The 12,498-nt window shown below is 51.8% G+C and overlaps 1 protein-coding gene across 1 annotated transcript in view; it reads left to right on the top strand.

Moving 5' to 3' along the window:
* TLN1 (talin 1) overlaps window positions 1–8,510 on the top strand; it is a 31,980-nt gene extending 23,470 nt beyond the window's left edge. The window contains exons 41-57 of the mRNA XM_065879646.1: window positions 66–215; window positions 323–424; window positions 501–620; window positions 1,370–1,516; window positions 1,678–1,844; window positions 1,953–2,136; window positions 2,227–2,352; window positions 2,457–2,573; window positions 5,428–5,613; window positions 5,755–5,862; window positions 6,387–6,492; window positions 6,693–6,817; window positions 6,919–7,044; window positions 7,179–7,241; window positions 7,352–7,534; window positions 7,685–7,813; window positions 7,943–8,510. Coding sequence (XP_065735718.1) covers window positions 66–215; window positions 323–424; window positions 501–620; window positions 1,370–1,516; window positions 1,678–1,844; window positions 1,953–2,136; window positions 2,227–2,352; window positions 2,457–2,573; window positions 5,428–5,613; window positions 5,755–5,862; window positions 6,387–6,492; window positions 6,693–6,817; window positions 6,919–7,044; window positions 7,179–7,241; window positions 7,352–7,534; window positions 7,685–7,813; window positions 7,943–8,068 — 2,265 coding nt within the window. The 3' untranslated portion in view covers window positions 8,069–8,510. The remainder of the gene's footprint in view (window positions 1–65; window positions 216–322; window positions 425–500; window positions 621–1,369; window positions 1,517–1,677; window positions 1,845–1,952; window positions 2,137–2,226; window positions 2,353–2,456; window positions 2,574–5,427; window positions 5,614–5,754; window positions 5,863–6,386; window positions 6,493–6,692; window positions 6,818–6,918; window positions 7,045–7,178; window positions 7,242–7,351; window positions 7,535–7,684; window positions 7,814–7,942) is intronic.
* The last annotated feature ends 3,988 nt before the right edge of the window (window positions 8,511–12,498 follow it).

Genomic DNA, 12,498 nt, shown 5'->3' with positions numbered 1-12,498 from the left:
AGGCTGCTACTACAGTAAGAGAAGCAGGAACAGCTGGGCCCCAGCTCACTCAGTCTGCCCCACAGCAAGCAGCTCACACCCAGGAAGCCCTGGAGGAGGCTGTACAGATGATGACAGAGGCCGTGGAGGACCTGACAGCCACCCTCAACGAGGCAGCCAGTGCTGCCGGGGTTGTCGGCGGCATGGTGGACTCCATCACCCAGGCCATCAACCAGGTTGGAGTCTTGGGGTGCCCATGGACAGAGCCTACTGTGGACCAGGGTCCCTGAGCCCAGTGGCAGAGACCAACAATCTTTCCTCTTCCCCCATTCTCTCTCCTTAGCTAGACGAAGGACCAATGGGTGAACCAGAAGGTTCCTTTGTGGATTATCAGACAACTATGGTGCGGACAGCCAAGGCCATTGCTGTCACCGTTCAGGAGATGGTGAGTTTGGGAGAGAAGAGGACTGCTCTTGGAAAGTTGAGTTTGGACATAACTTCACTTCTTCCACTGTCTCCAGGTAACCAAGTCAAACACCAGCCCTGAGGAGCTGGGCCCTCTCGCTAACCAGCTGACCAGTGACTATGGCCGTTTGGCCTCACAGGCCAAGCCTGCAGCTGTGGCTGCTGAAAATGAAGAGGTAACTTGGAGGCAGTTGTGACCTTCCCCAGCGCCTCACAGAAAACCCCAGAGGCATGCCCCTTGTCCCATCATGTCAGCCTCTGGGGCTGTCCCACCCTCGCCCCCTCTGATCTCTCATAGAAAGGGGAACTCCTCAGGGCCACTCCATGAAAGAGTGATCAGGGCTCCGCATAGGGACAGCATCAAAGCCTTCGGTCACAGGCATAAAGGAGACAGCCCAGGATCTAGAGCTTTCCTGGTCTGCCACTGTTTCTCTGCTGACCCTCTTCTGGGCCTGTGGCTGTGCTGCAAGCCTGTATTCCCTTCCTGGTTCTTCTGTTGTAAAGCCCTGAAGCGCTTCCTTCCCTAAGCTCCTGGCTTTCCAAGAAAGCAAGTAAAAATGGATCTTAGCGTGATACACCTAATCCCCAGCCCCAAACCCCTCCACAACCGCACCGCACACAGGCCAAATTGTAAGCCGTGGCCTCTGACTCAGATACCCCAGCATGAAGTGCTTCTCCCCTCCTCCTCACCGTGCTTAACAAGGTCCTCACAGCTGGTGCCCACAGGCCAGTATTTTCCATGTGTGGGAGGTGACCTCCTGACTAAAGGCTGTGAAACAGGACAAGTCTGTGCTGGGCGCTTTTTCTCACTACCTCCTCAGTCTGCAGTGCATGGTTTCTTAGGTCCTTAGTGACTCCTCCGAGCGCACTGGACGTACCCGAGCGCCTCTCGTAAAATTCATCTCCCTCTTTCATCTGCTCACAGATAGGTGCCCACATCAAGCACCGGGTTCAGGAACTGGGACACGGCTGTGCTGCTCTGGTCACCAAGGCAGGCGCCCTGCAATGCAGCCCCAGTGACGCCTACACCAAGAAGGAGCTCATAGAGTGTGCCCGGCGAGTCTCTGAGAAGGTGACAGAGCTCATCCCCACGGACTGAGGGCCAGGCTCCCCAACCCTGCAGCCTTTCCCATCCTCCTCCAGCCCTCTCCTCTGTCCCTTCTCTCAGACACCGGTGACCTTTCCCTTTCACGGGACACCGGCCACAGTCGCCACATGACTCTCCTCCCCCAGGTCTCCCACGTGCTGGCTGCGCTCCAGGCCGGGAATCGTGGCACCCAGGCCTGCATCACGGCAGCCAGTGCTGTGTCCGGCATCATTGCCGACCTCGACACCACCATCATGTTCGCTACCGCTGGCACACTCAATCGAGAGGGCGCTGAAACTTTCGCTGACCACCGGTGAGGAGGGCACTGGGCCTCATGGAGGCAGGGTGGGGTTTGGGCCACAGAGGATGGAGGGGCCGGGGGAGGCCTGAGAAGAGCTGACTGGGCCGGACCCTCCCCCAGAGAGGGCATTCTGAAGACTGCAAAGGTGCTGGTGGAGGACACCAAGGTCCTGGTGCAGAACGCAGCTGGGAGCCAGGAGAAGTTGGCACAGGCTGCCCAGTCCTCTGTGGCCACCATCACCCGCCTCGCCGACGTGGTCAAGCTGGGTGCAGCCAGCCTGGGAGCCGAGGACCCAGAGACCCAGGTATCCAACTCACACCCCTAATTCTGGCCAGAACCACTTCCTGTTCCCCCTTTTCTTCCCACGGACCAGAGCCTCTGCTCCCCCACACAGGTGGTGCTGATCAACGCAGTGAAAGATGTGGCCAAGGCCCTGGGAGACCTCATCAGTGCAACAAAGGCTGCAGCTGGCAAAGTTGGGGATGACCCTGCCGTGTGGCAGCTCAAGAACTCTGCCAAGGTGGGAGGAAATGAGAGCTGCTTCTGGGGAGGGAGCGGACCATTGTGCTTCCTCCTGTTCCTTAAAATGATCCCTCCTTCCCTCCCTCCTCTGATGCTCCCCAGGTGATGGTGACCAATGTGACATCACTGCTTAAGACTGTGAAAGCTGTGGAGGATGAGGCCACCAAAGGCACACGGGCCTTGGAGGCAACCACTGAGCACATACGGCAGGAACTGGCGGTGAGTGCAAGTCTGGGGCATCGGGGACTTGGGTCCGAGAGCAGGGTCGTGACAGATTGTGAACTTGCGCCGCACACACACACACACAGATGTAGATACACAGTCTCCTGCTCGTTGCCAGACTTCTTACACGAGCTGCACTCTTGTCTTCCCCTTCCTCACCTATTTCCTCCCTAGCGTTTGACACCTCCCTTTCATCCCCCCACTTTCTCTGGTCACCAGTGGCCTCTTAGTTGCCACATGCAGTGGCCGCTTCTTGGCCTTCATCTTCTTCAGACATTTCCAAAGCAGTTGACTCCCTTAGCAAGCCTCTCTTTGAAAGCCTTTCTTCCTTTGGCCTTCTTGACACTGGCTTTTCTCTTGCCTCCCACGTCTCTTCTGTAGTCGTCACTGAATCACCTTCAACCTAGTAAACGTAGAGGCCTTCCCAGGACTGCACATATCGGCCTCTTACTCTATCCTCTTCTTTGGCAAGTTTAACCACTCTCTTTATCGTTCTCTAACAAGTTGAATTCCAATTCTGAGTTTAGTTATTTCCAACTGCCTGTTTGACATCAGCACCAAGATGCAGTGCCTCCCAACCAGCTGTTCTTCCTGACGTGCTGCTTCCCACTAACGATGGTAACAGCCTCCCGGTCCTGAAGGTTCCCTCAGTCATCTTTGACTTCACTGCCTCACTCACCATATTCAGGCCATCGCCAGGTCCTGCCAGCCACCCTCCTCTGTTCTCTTTTCCTTTCATCCCTCCTCTCCGGGCCCACTGGCAGCATTCTCCCTCACTTTGACTGCTGTGCCAGTTTTCTACCTGGTGTCCCTGCCTTCAACCTCTGTCACTTTCATCTTTCCTACTCATCTTTCTAAGTTGTTTTTTTTTTTTTTAATCTATTTATTTGGCTGCGTTGGGTCTTAGTTGAGGCATGCGGGATCTTTCGTTGTGGGCTCCAGAGCGCGTGGGCTCTGTAAGTTGTGGTTCGTGGGCTTAGTTGCCCCACAGCATGTGGGATCTTAGTTCCCTGACCAGGGATCGAACCCGCGTCCCCTGCATTGGAAGGCGGATTCTTAACCACTGGACCACCATGGAAGTCCCTCATCTTTCTAACTTCTAAATTCATCTTTCTCATCTTCTGTTTTCACCTCTCCTTAGAGATGTCTAAATTGAAATTCCTAACTTTCTGCTTCCCAAACCTGATCATTCCCTCATCTTTCCCATATCAGTAAATGGCACCTCTTAGTAACTCAGTTCCTAAAGATAGAAACCCAGCTTTAACATCTTTCTCTCATTCCCTACATCTGAGCCCATCAGCAGTTCTTTTAGTGCTCCCTCCAAATAGATCTCATTTGCCCTTTGCCCCATCTCTGCTACCACCACCTTGTCCAAACCATCATCGGTCCTTAGCTGTGTTTATGTGATAGCGTCTGTCTAATCTCCCTGCTTCCCCACTCCACTCACCCCCTCCAGTCCATCTTCTCTACACGGTAGCCAGAATAATTTTTTTTTTTAGGCCGTGCCGTGCAGCTTGTAGAATCTTAGTTCCCTGACCAGGGATTGAACCTAGGGCCATGGCAGTGAAAGCGCCACGTCCTAACCACTGGACCGCCAGGGAATTCCCAGAATTATCTTTTAAAAATATACATCAGGTTATGTCACTTCCGTGCTTACAACCCTTTAGTGACTGCCCTGGCATCTGTGGTAAAATCCACTCTCCTTACCATTGCCTCCCAGGCTCCAGGGCCCCTGCTCTCCTCCCCTTCCAGGCCCCAGGCCCACTGCATTCTCAGCTCTGCCCACTGCAGGCCCTCGCTCTTGCTCTCTTCCAGCTTTTTGAACATCTGGTTCCTTCTACTCCTTTAGGCTTCAGCTTAAACAACCCCTCCTCCTGAGGCCTTCCCTGACCACCTTTATGAAAAAGGACTTCCTTTTTCTTTCTCATCACAGCACCCTCTTTTTTTCCTTCACAGTCTAGTTTCTCTGCTCGTTTCCCTATGTATAATCTGTATCCAAAACCAGATTGTAAGCTCCACGAGAACAAGGGCCTTCTCTATCTTATCCCCCATTGCATTCCTAGCACCTCACACAGAATCTGCCACGTAGCTGATCTTTAGTAATTTGTTGGATGAACACATACATCAAAATATTTTTATGACTTTTACATATTATATGAAATTCTAACTTCCTTATTCTGATATTCAAGACCCCCACAATCTTTTCTCCTTCATCCGTGTATTCTAGAACATTCCTTGATACTCTCCCACTTGATGTCCTGGTTATTCATGCTCTGCCACTTGCCTAAAATGCCCTCCCAGAGCTTCCCTGGTGGGGCAGTGGTTGAGAGTCCGCCTGCCAATGCAGGGGACACGGGTTCGTGCCCCGGTCCGGGAAGATCCCACATGCCGCGGAGCGGCTGGGCCTGTGAGCCATGGCCACTGAGCCTGTGCGTCCGGAGCCTGTGCTCCGCAACGGGAGAGGCCACAACAGTGAGAGGCCCGCGTACCGCAAAAAAAAAAAAGCCCTCCTGTTATCTATATTTCTTAAGACCCGGCTCCTTGCCCACCTTCACCACTCACCCTGTCAAGGCTTCTCTTTACTTTACGAATGAAAACCCAGCTCAGAGGTACTTCTTTAATTTCAAACAGATAAATTCTCCCTGATCACTTCAGTCAGAAATGACGACCAGTTGCCTTCTATTATATTAGCTGTGAATGTGTGAAAGTCTCCAAGCACTTGACCTATGATAAATATTCAGTGAATGCTTGTTGAGTGAACACATGGATGAATAAACCAATCACATGACTGCTGTGCTATCTTACAGCCTCACTCACTGTGGAATTTTTCTGCTTGTTCTACCCCCAACAGGTCTTCTGTTCCCCAGAGCCACCTGCCAAGACCTCCACCCCGGAAGATTTCATCCGCATGACCAAGGGTATCACCATGGCAACAGCCAAGGCTGTTGCGGCTGGGAACTCCTGTCGCCAGGAGGATGTCATTGCCACAGCCAATCTAAGTCGCCGTGCAATCGCAGATATGCTTCGGGCTTGCAAGGTAGACATCCTTGTGGTGAGGCAGAAGTTTGAGGCAGTGAGGCAGCTTTAGGGCAGAACATGGTAGGGAGAAACTGTAGGGACTTGGGGGACTGGGAGCTCCCGAAGGATCCTAAAGCTAACATATTACCCGGTGCTATAGGAAGCAGCCTACCACCCAGAAGTGGCCCCTGACGTGCGGCTTCGAGCCCTGCACTATGGCCGGGAATGTGCCAATGGCTACCTGGAACTGCTGGACCACGTGCTGCTGGTAAGGCAGGAGTTGTCTGCTCCTCACACCAGCCTCCCTGAACACACAGTGCTCTTCCCACAGGCCTCAGACCCCGCTCTCTAATTTTTTGTTCAAATCTCCCCCCAACTCCACCATCTATTCCCCAAATCTGTTCTCATTTCCAAGTCTCCTTTCCACTGGGGCCCCATCAGTCTTAGCATCTTTGGTTCTCCCACTCATCTCTTCCTCTTTTTGTTTTCTCCTCTCTTCCCACCTGACCTTCTCCTTCTCTACCTCGTCATCTCTTCTTTCTTCTCATTTCATCATTCTCCTTGTTCCTTGTCAGCCGGTGAGTGACTCACAGCCCAGCCCCACTGTCTTCTCCATGTGTGCCGTGTGATGCCTGGAGTCCACCTGCATAGGCTGTGTGGTGTTTGAGGCTGTGGTGTGGAGCGGTCTAGGAGTGGGGGCGGGGTGGGGAGGGTTTTGATCTGCCCTTTTTCAAAGGTCAGGGTAAACGCTAAGATCTGATGTTCCCTGCTCCCTGCCCCCGTCTTCCCCAGACCCTGCAGAAGCCCAGCCCAGAACTGAAGCAGCAGTTGACGGGGCACTCAAAGCGTGTGGCTGGTTCAGTCACTGAGCTCATCCAGGCTGCTGAGGCCATGAAGGGTGAGGGGGCGACCAGGGGCAGGGAGGGAAGGGAGACGCTTGTCCCAGGGAGACCTCTACTTCCGGTAGTCTGCTCAGAGCTGGCCTCTGCCCATAGTCCTCACAGATGCCAAGGCCCCGGTGCTAGTAACCGTGCTGCCCAGTGCCCCTGACCTCCCTGCTCTGCCTTAGCCTCTTCCTTTCCCACTTCGTCCCACCAGGAACAGAATGGGTGGACCCAGAGGACCCCACAGTCATTGCTGAGAATGAGCTCCTAGGAGCTGCGGCTGCCATTGAGGCTGCAGCCAAAAAGCTGGAGCAGCTGAAGCCCCGGGCCAAACCCAAGGTCAGTCCTGCTCCCTCCCTCTCCCCTACCCTCAGAACATCTGCACCTTCAGCCCCTCTTACTTTCCATCTCTCTCTGCAACCTTCGTCTGTTCTTTGCAGGAGGCGGACGAGTCCTTGAACTTCGAGGAACAGATACTAGAAGCTGCCAAGTCCATCGCAGCAGCCACCAGTGCCCTGGTGAAGGCTGCATCAGCTGCCCAGAGGGAACTGGTGGCCCAAGGGAAGGTAAGGACTCGGATAGCCAGCAGAAAGGGGACAGCAGCAGCTTTGCCGTCCACACCTGCCTGCATTGTAGCTGGGAGGCCCCTTAGGACCTGCGGAGAGCACAGGTCTAAGCAGGCTCCCGCCTTCCTCCACAGGTGGGCGCCATTCCAGCCAACGCACTGGATGATGGGCAGTGGTCCCAGGGCCTCATTTCTGCCGTGAGTGTATAACTCCCCCTACATCCCTCTGAGCTTTAGAGACTTGAGAAGGCTGGAGAGGGGATGGACCAGAGCAAGAGGCATATTGTAATCTAATCTCCCTGTTTCAGGCCCGGATGGTGGCTGCAGCCACCAACAATCTGTGTGAGGCAGCCAATGCAGCTGTCCAAGGCCACGCCAGCCAGGAGAAGCTCATCTCATCAGCCAAGCAGGTCGCTGCCTCCACAGCCCAGCTCCTTGTGGCCTGCAAGGTCAAGGCAGACCAGGACTCTGAGGCAATGAAACGGCTTCAGGTGAGGAACCCTGACCCATCCCATTGTACCCTGAGCTGTGCTGCTTTAAACTGTCAGCCCCGAGGCATGCTTTCTGTGAGGGAGTTGAGGGACTCTCTCAGCTGGGACCCTACCTGAGTTCTCAACTCATGCTGCCTTCTCTCTACCCAGGCTGCCGGCAACGCAGTGAAACGAGCCTCGGATAACCTGGTGAAGGCGGCACAGAAGGCTGCAGCCTTTGAAGAGCAGGAGAACGAGACAGTGGTGGTGAAGGAGAAGATGGTCGGGGGCATTGCCCAGGTAAGCTCTGTGCCAGACACTCTGAGGGACACTGTCAGCAGGGCGGTCCCAGTGCCCGTGCCGGTCTCAACAACCCTAAACCCTAAGGCACATACGCACTGACCTGAGTCCCTGATCTCCATCCCTCAGATCATTGCCGCCCAGGAAGAGATGCTTCGGAAGGAACGAGAGCTGGAAGAGGCACGGAAGAAGCTGGCACAGATCCGGCAACAGCAGTACAAGTTCCTGCCTTCAGAGCTTCGAGATGAGCACTAGGGCAGCCGCTTCTGTTCGACGCAGACCCAGCCCAGAGACTGTGCCTGCCACCACCAAAGCCTTCTGGGCTGTCGGGCCCAGCCTGCCACCCCAGCACTGCCCGAAGTGCCTGCCAAACCCCGGGCCTGGCCCTGCCCAGTCCCACTGCACATCCCCTGTCCCTTCCCGGATCCAAGTGCCTTCATGCCCTAGGGCCCCCTAAGTGCCTGCCCCTCCCCAGAGTATTAACGCTCCGAGAGTATTATTAACGCTGCTGTACCTCAGTCTGAACCTGCCAGGGCCCCAGCCCGCTGCACCCCGCCAGCAGCTTCCAGCCAGTCCCCACAGCCTCCGCTCTTCTCCTCCTTTTTGATACTGGCGAGCCCCACCGCCCAGCTACCTGTGGGGGCCGTGAGGGTGCAAGCCCCCAACAGGTCATGCTCCAATAAAGGTGATTCTGCCTGCAGCCTCTGCCTGGCTTCATGAGGAGGTTCCCCCAGGGCAGGGCAGAGAGAGTGGGATTCAGTTATGTACCCACTTGATCTGGCTCAGAAATGGAGCGGGGGCAGACCGGCAGTCTGCCCCGAGGCCCCTTCCTCCTACTTGCACCCAGATCCCTGAAGTCATCCTCGTCGGGAAGCTGTCCCCGAGGAGTCGCACTCCTGTTGTCCCCTAGCTCACTGGCCAGCGCCTACGCCTCACCAAGTGTCATTCTTCTGCTGCTGGGACAGCAGCTGCCGCTGCTCTTTGTGGCTGCAAGGGATACTCTGTGCTTCATCACTGCTCAGAGTATGTGAACAAATCCAGTCCCTAGCCAAATCCGAATTTTCAAAAAGCAGCTTTGCTGAAAACAGTAAGCCTATGGATACAAGTGTCTGGGCCTAAGAGAATTGTGGCCACAGATTTGGTTGAGGCAGTTAACAAGCAAAAAATCCAACCTGAGGCTGCCTCAGGTAGGCTCAACTGTTGACTGGGTTGGGCACTTCCAGGCCCTCCCAGGCCTTGCTGCTGCACTGGCCTAGAATAGCGCTAGAACAGAAGTAACTGAAAAAGCCGGACCCAAGTGTGAGGCCGCATAATCAGAGACCAGAGCTCCCCTAGTGGCCAGGCGGGTGCTCGCAGCCCTGTTCCAGCTGCCCTGCTAACCTGTAGGTTGAGTGGAGGGAAGCGGTCAGGGAGCTGGGTGCTGTGTGCTTCCACTTCCTTCCACGTCCGCCCACGCTGCCCACACTGCCCACACTGCATGGACCACCTGGCAGTCCCCTCAGATCTGCCGCTACTTTCATGCATGATTCTTTAACCAGCCCTGGGGCCCAGTTATTTCCTTGCTTCTCCCTCCAAGTAGAACACAAGTACCGCCCATCTGCTGCTACTCTTGTCACCTCCTGTCACCTCCTTGAAGCCATGACATCTTCTACTCCTATACCATTAGAGTAAGTTTAAAGTAGACAGAATGAGTTTGTCCTCCCCAGGGCTGCCCATTAGGGGAGGTGCCAACTTCCTACCATCACTCCTGTCGCCTGTGAGTAATTCATTCAATATTTACTAAGCCATGCCCATGCTAAGCACTGGAAAACAGAGATGTATTATCAGTACTATCACCTCTCTGACGCAGACTGGCAACTGCAATACGTACTGCTGTGGCCCCCTAACCCCGGATACAATGTCCTAGCATCGTTGAGGACCTTAGAGATCAAATCCCTTTTAAAACTTCCCCAACAAGTGGTAGTCCAGACTGTTTGAACTCCTCCAGCTATGAGCCCAGGACAGCTGCTGACTCCTGCTACCACTTCCCTGCCATATCCTCAAGAAGTGTGACCAATCACGTACCTCTCACTAGTGATGCCTCAGGGAGCCTTCTGGGGAGAGACTTGAATACCCATTAGACCAGCAGTTCTTAAACTGTGGTTGGCCCTCCGTCCCCTAGAGGTTCCCAAGACCCTTTCAGGGGTCCATAAGGTCAAGATTATTTTCATAATGATACTAAGACATTATTTTCCTTTTTCACAGTGTCAACATTTGCACTGACGGTGCAAGAACATTGGTGGATAAACTGCCTTAGTACAAATCAAGGCAGTAGCCCAAACTGTACTACAAATAGTCATTGTAGTCTGCACCACCATGCACTAGCAATTTAAGAAATAAGTGCTGGCTTCTTACTTAAGAATGTCCTTGACGAGGCAGTAAAAAAATATTAATTTTATTAAATCTTAGTCCTTTAGCAACAAGTCTTTTCAATATTCTGTGTGATGAACTGGGAAGTATGCATAGAGCACTTCTGCGGCACACCGAAGTACGGTGGTGTCTAAAGGAAAGCACCTAGACAATTCTTTGAGTTGTGAGCTGAACTAGCTGCTTTTTTCATGGAGCGCCACATTTACCTGCAGGAATGACTGACAGACAAACCATGGTTATCAGACTTGGGTATCTGGCAGGTCTTTTCTCGAAAAACAATACAAAAAACCAGAGTGTGTCACTTCAGGGAAAAACCTGACGGTACTTGTTGCCAATGATACAATTCAAGCTTTCAAGTGAAAACTAGAATTTTAGAAAACTTGTTTCTGCCATGAGCTTTACAGCTTCCCCACACTTAAACTTTTCTGTTGAAACCATCATGATTTTTTAAATAATATATAATGAAATGTATTGACATTTGAAACATCTGCATAGCTCAGTGAATCATTTTCCAAATGACCAATGCTTGATGTTACAAAATTATCCCTGGGTAAAAGATCCAACCAAAGTGCAATACAGACTAATTGGTTACAATGAAACGTTGTACAAAAAGGTTATTGATATAGTTTCATTGCAACTAACCCTTAAGAGCATACCATCTGTCAAGTGTTGATGTAGCATCAAAGAAGAATATCCAGGATCACACAAAAAGGCTACAAATACCAATGACCCTCGAACAACATGGGTTTGAACAGCACTAGTCCACTTATATGTGGACTAGTTTATTACAGTACTATGTGATCTGTGGTTGGTTGAATCCAGGGTTGCAGAATCATGAATACTGAGGAACCGAGCATACAGAGGGCTAAGTTATGGGTTTTCAACTTCACAGACCCCTGTCTTGTTCAAGGGTCAGCTATGTACTATTCTCTTTTCCAACTACGTATCTGTGTGAAACTAGATTCTCTTCCTATACGGTACTTTAAACAACCAATACATAGCAACAGATAGAAAGCTCAAGTAGATTTTGAGAATCCAGTTGTCCTCTATTAAGCCAGATATTAAAGAGATTTGCAAAAATGTAAAATAACTGCCATGCTCTCACTAATTTGGGGAGGTGAATATAGTTATTTTTCATTAAAAGTATGTTAACATGGTAATGTGTAATGGGTTTGTTTGTTACTTTTAATGAATTAATAAATATTGAAATTTTTTCTTAGTTTCCATTTTAATATGGTAAGTATTGACAGATTGATAGATATGATAGATATGACTCCAACAAAAGCTTTTTGGATCTTCAAACGCCACTCTCAATTTTTAAGAGTGTATGGGGGTTCTAAGATGAAGAAGTTTGAGAATTGGCCCACTAGACCATGAGTTCCCCTAGATCCACATAGTATCTTTGTGAATTCTGAACCTGGTGCACAAAAAATTCGCCAGGCAAATGTTTACCAAGTGCCAACTCTATGCCTGATGCTGTGCTACACTGGGGATTCAGAATTGAAAAAGACAGTCCCTGTTCTGGAGATCAGTGAAGGAGGCAAACAGGTACAAGGACAGTTATAACAGGGACTATGAGAATGTCAGTTAGGAGCCTTCACCAAAAACATGCACCTATTAGGTGCAAAGGGTGGTCGGGACAAGTGGCTAGGGAAGGCTTCCCAGAAAAGCTGCCACTTGGTCTTTACAGCCACCAGGAATCAGCCAAGGGAAGAGCATTTTAGGGAGAGAGAACAGAAAGGTGGAAGCTTCAAGAAAAGTATGGTGATTTCCAGTTCCTGCACTTAGCTCAGTATGAATGCTGCACAGAAGTACAAGTCTGTGTACTGGGGGTGAGGTTGGAGATGAAAGGAGGTAGAGCTAGAGAAGTGGGCAGGAGCCAAAACAAAGGGCCCTATATACCATATTAAGAGATGTGGATTTTTCCCATCAAAAGAGGGAGGGCGAAGGGAGGGGTTTGGGAGGATTTTAGGGTCCTATTTGCACCAACTTTAAAAAAAGACTTCTGTGTAACAATGTGGAGGAGAGCTGGGGAACCAGGAGTAAGACCACAACAGACACAGGCAGGAGGTAATATAAGGAGCTGCCCAAGGCAACCCCAGAGACTTCAGAGGAGGAACCTCATTTGTAGGAAGTAGAACCTACAGGATTAAGTGGATGTGGGAAGTGAGGGACGGGAGCTCTTGATTACCAGCCAGGGGTCTGGCACTGGCTACAGGGTGGATGGAAGCGACTCTCAAGAGTTTGGGGAAACAAGGAGACGGAGTGAACACCGC

The sequence above is a fragment of the Phocoena phocoena genome, chromosome 6 (genome assembly GCF_963924675.1).
Source record: "Phocoena phocoena chromosome 6, mPhoPho1.1, whole genome shotgun sequence".
NCBI lineage: Eukaryota > Metazoa > Chordata > Mammalia > Artiodactyla > Phocoenidae > Phocoena > Phocoena phocoena.
The sequence above is the reverse complement of the archived record's forward strand: the minus strand, read 5'-3'. Positions and strand labels throughout refer to the sequence as shown.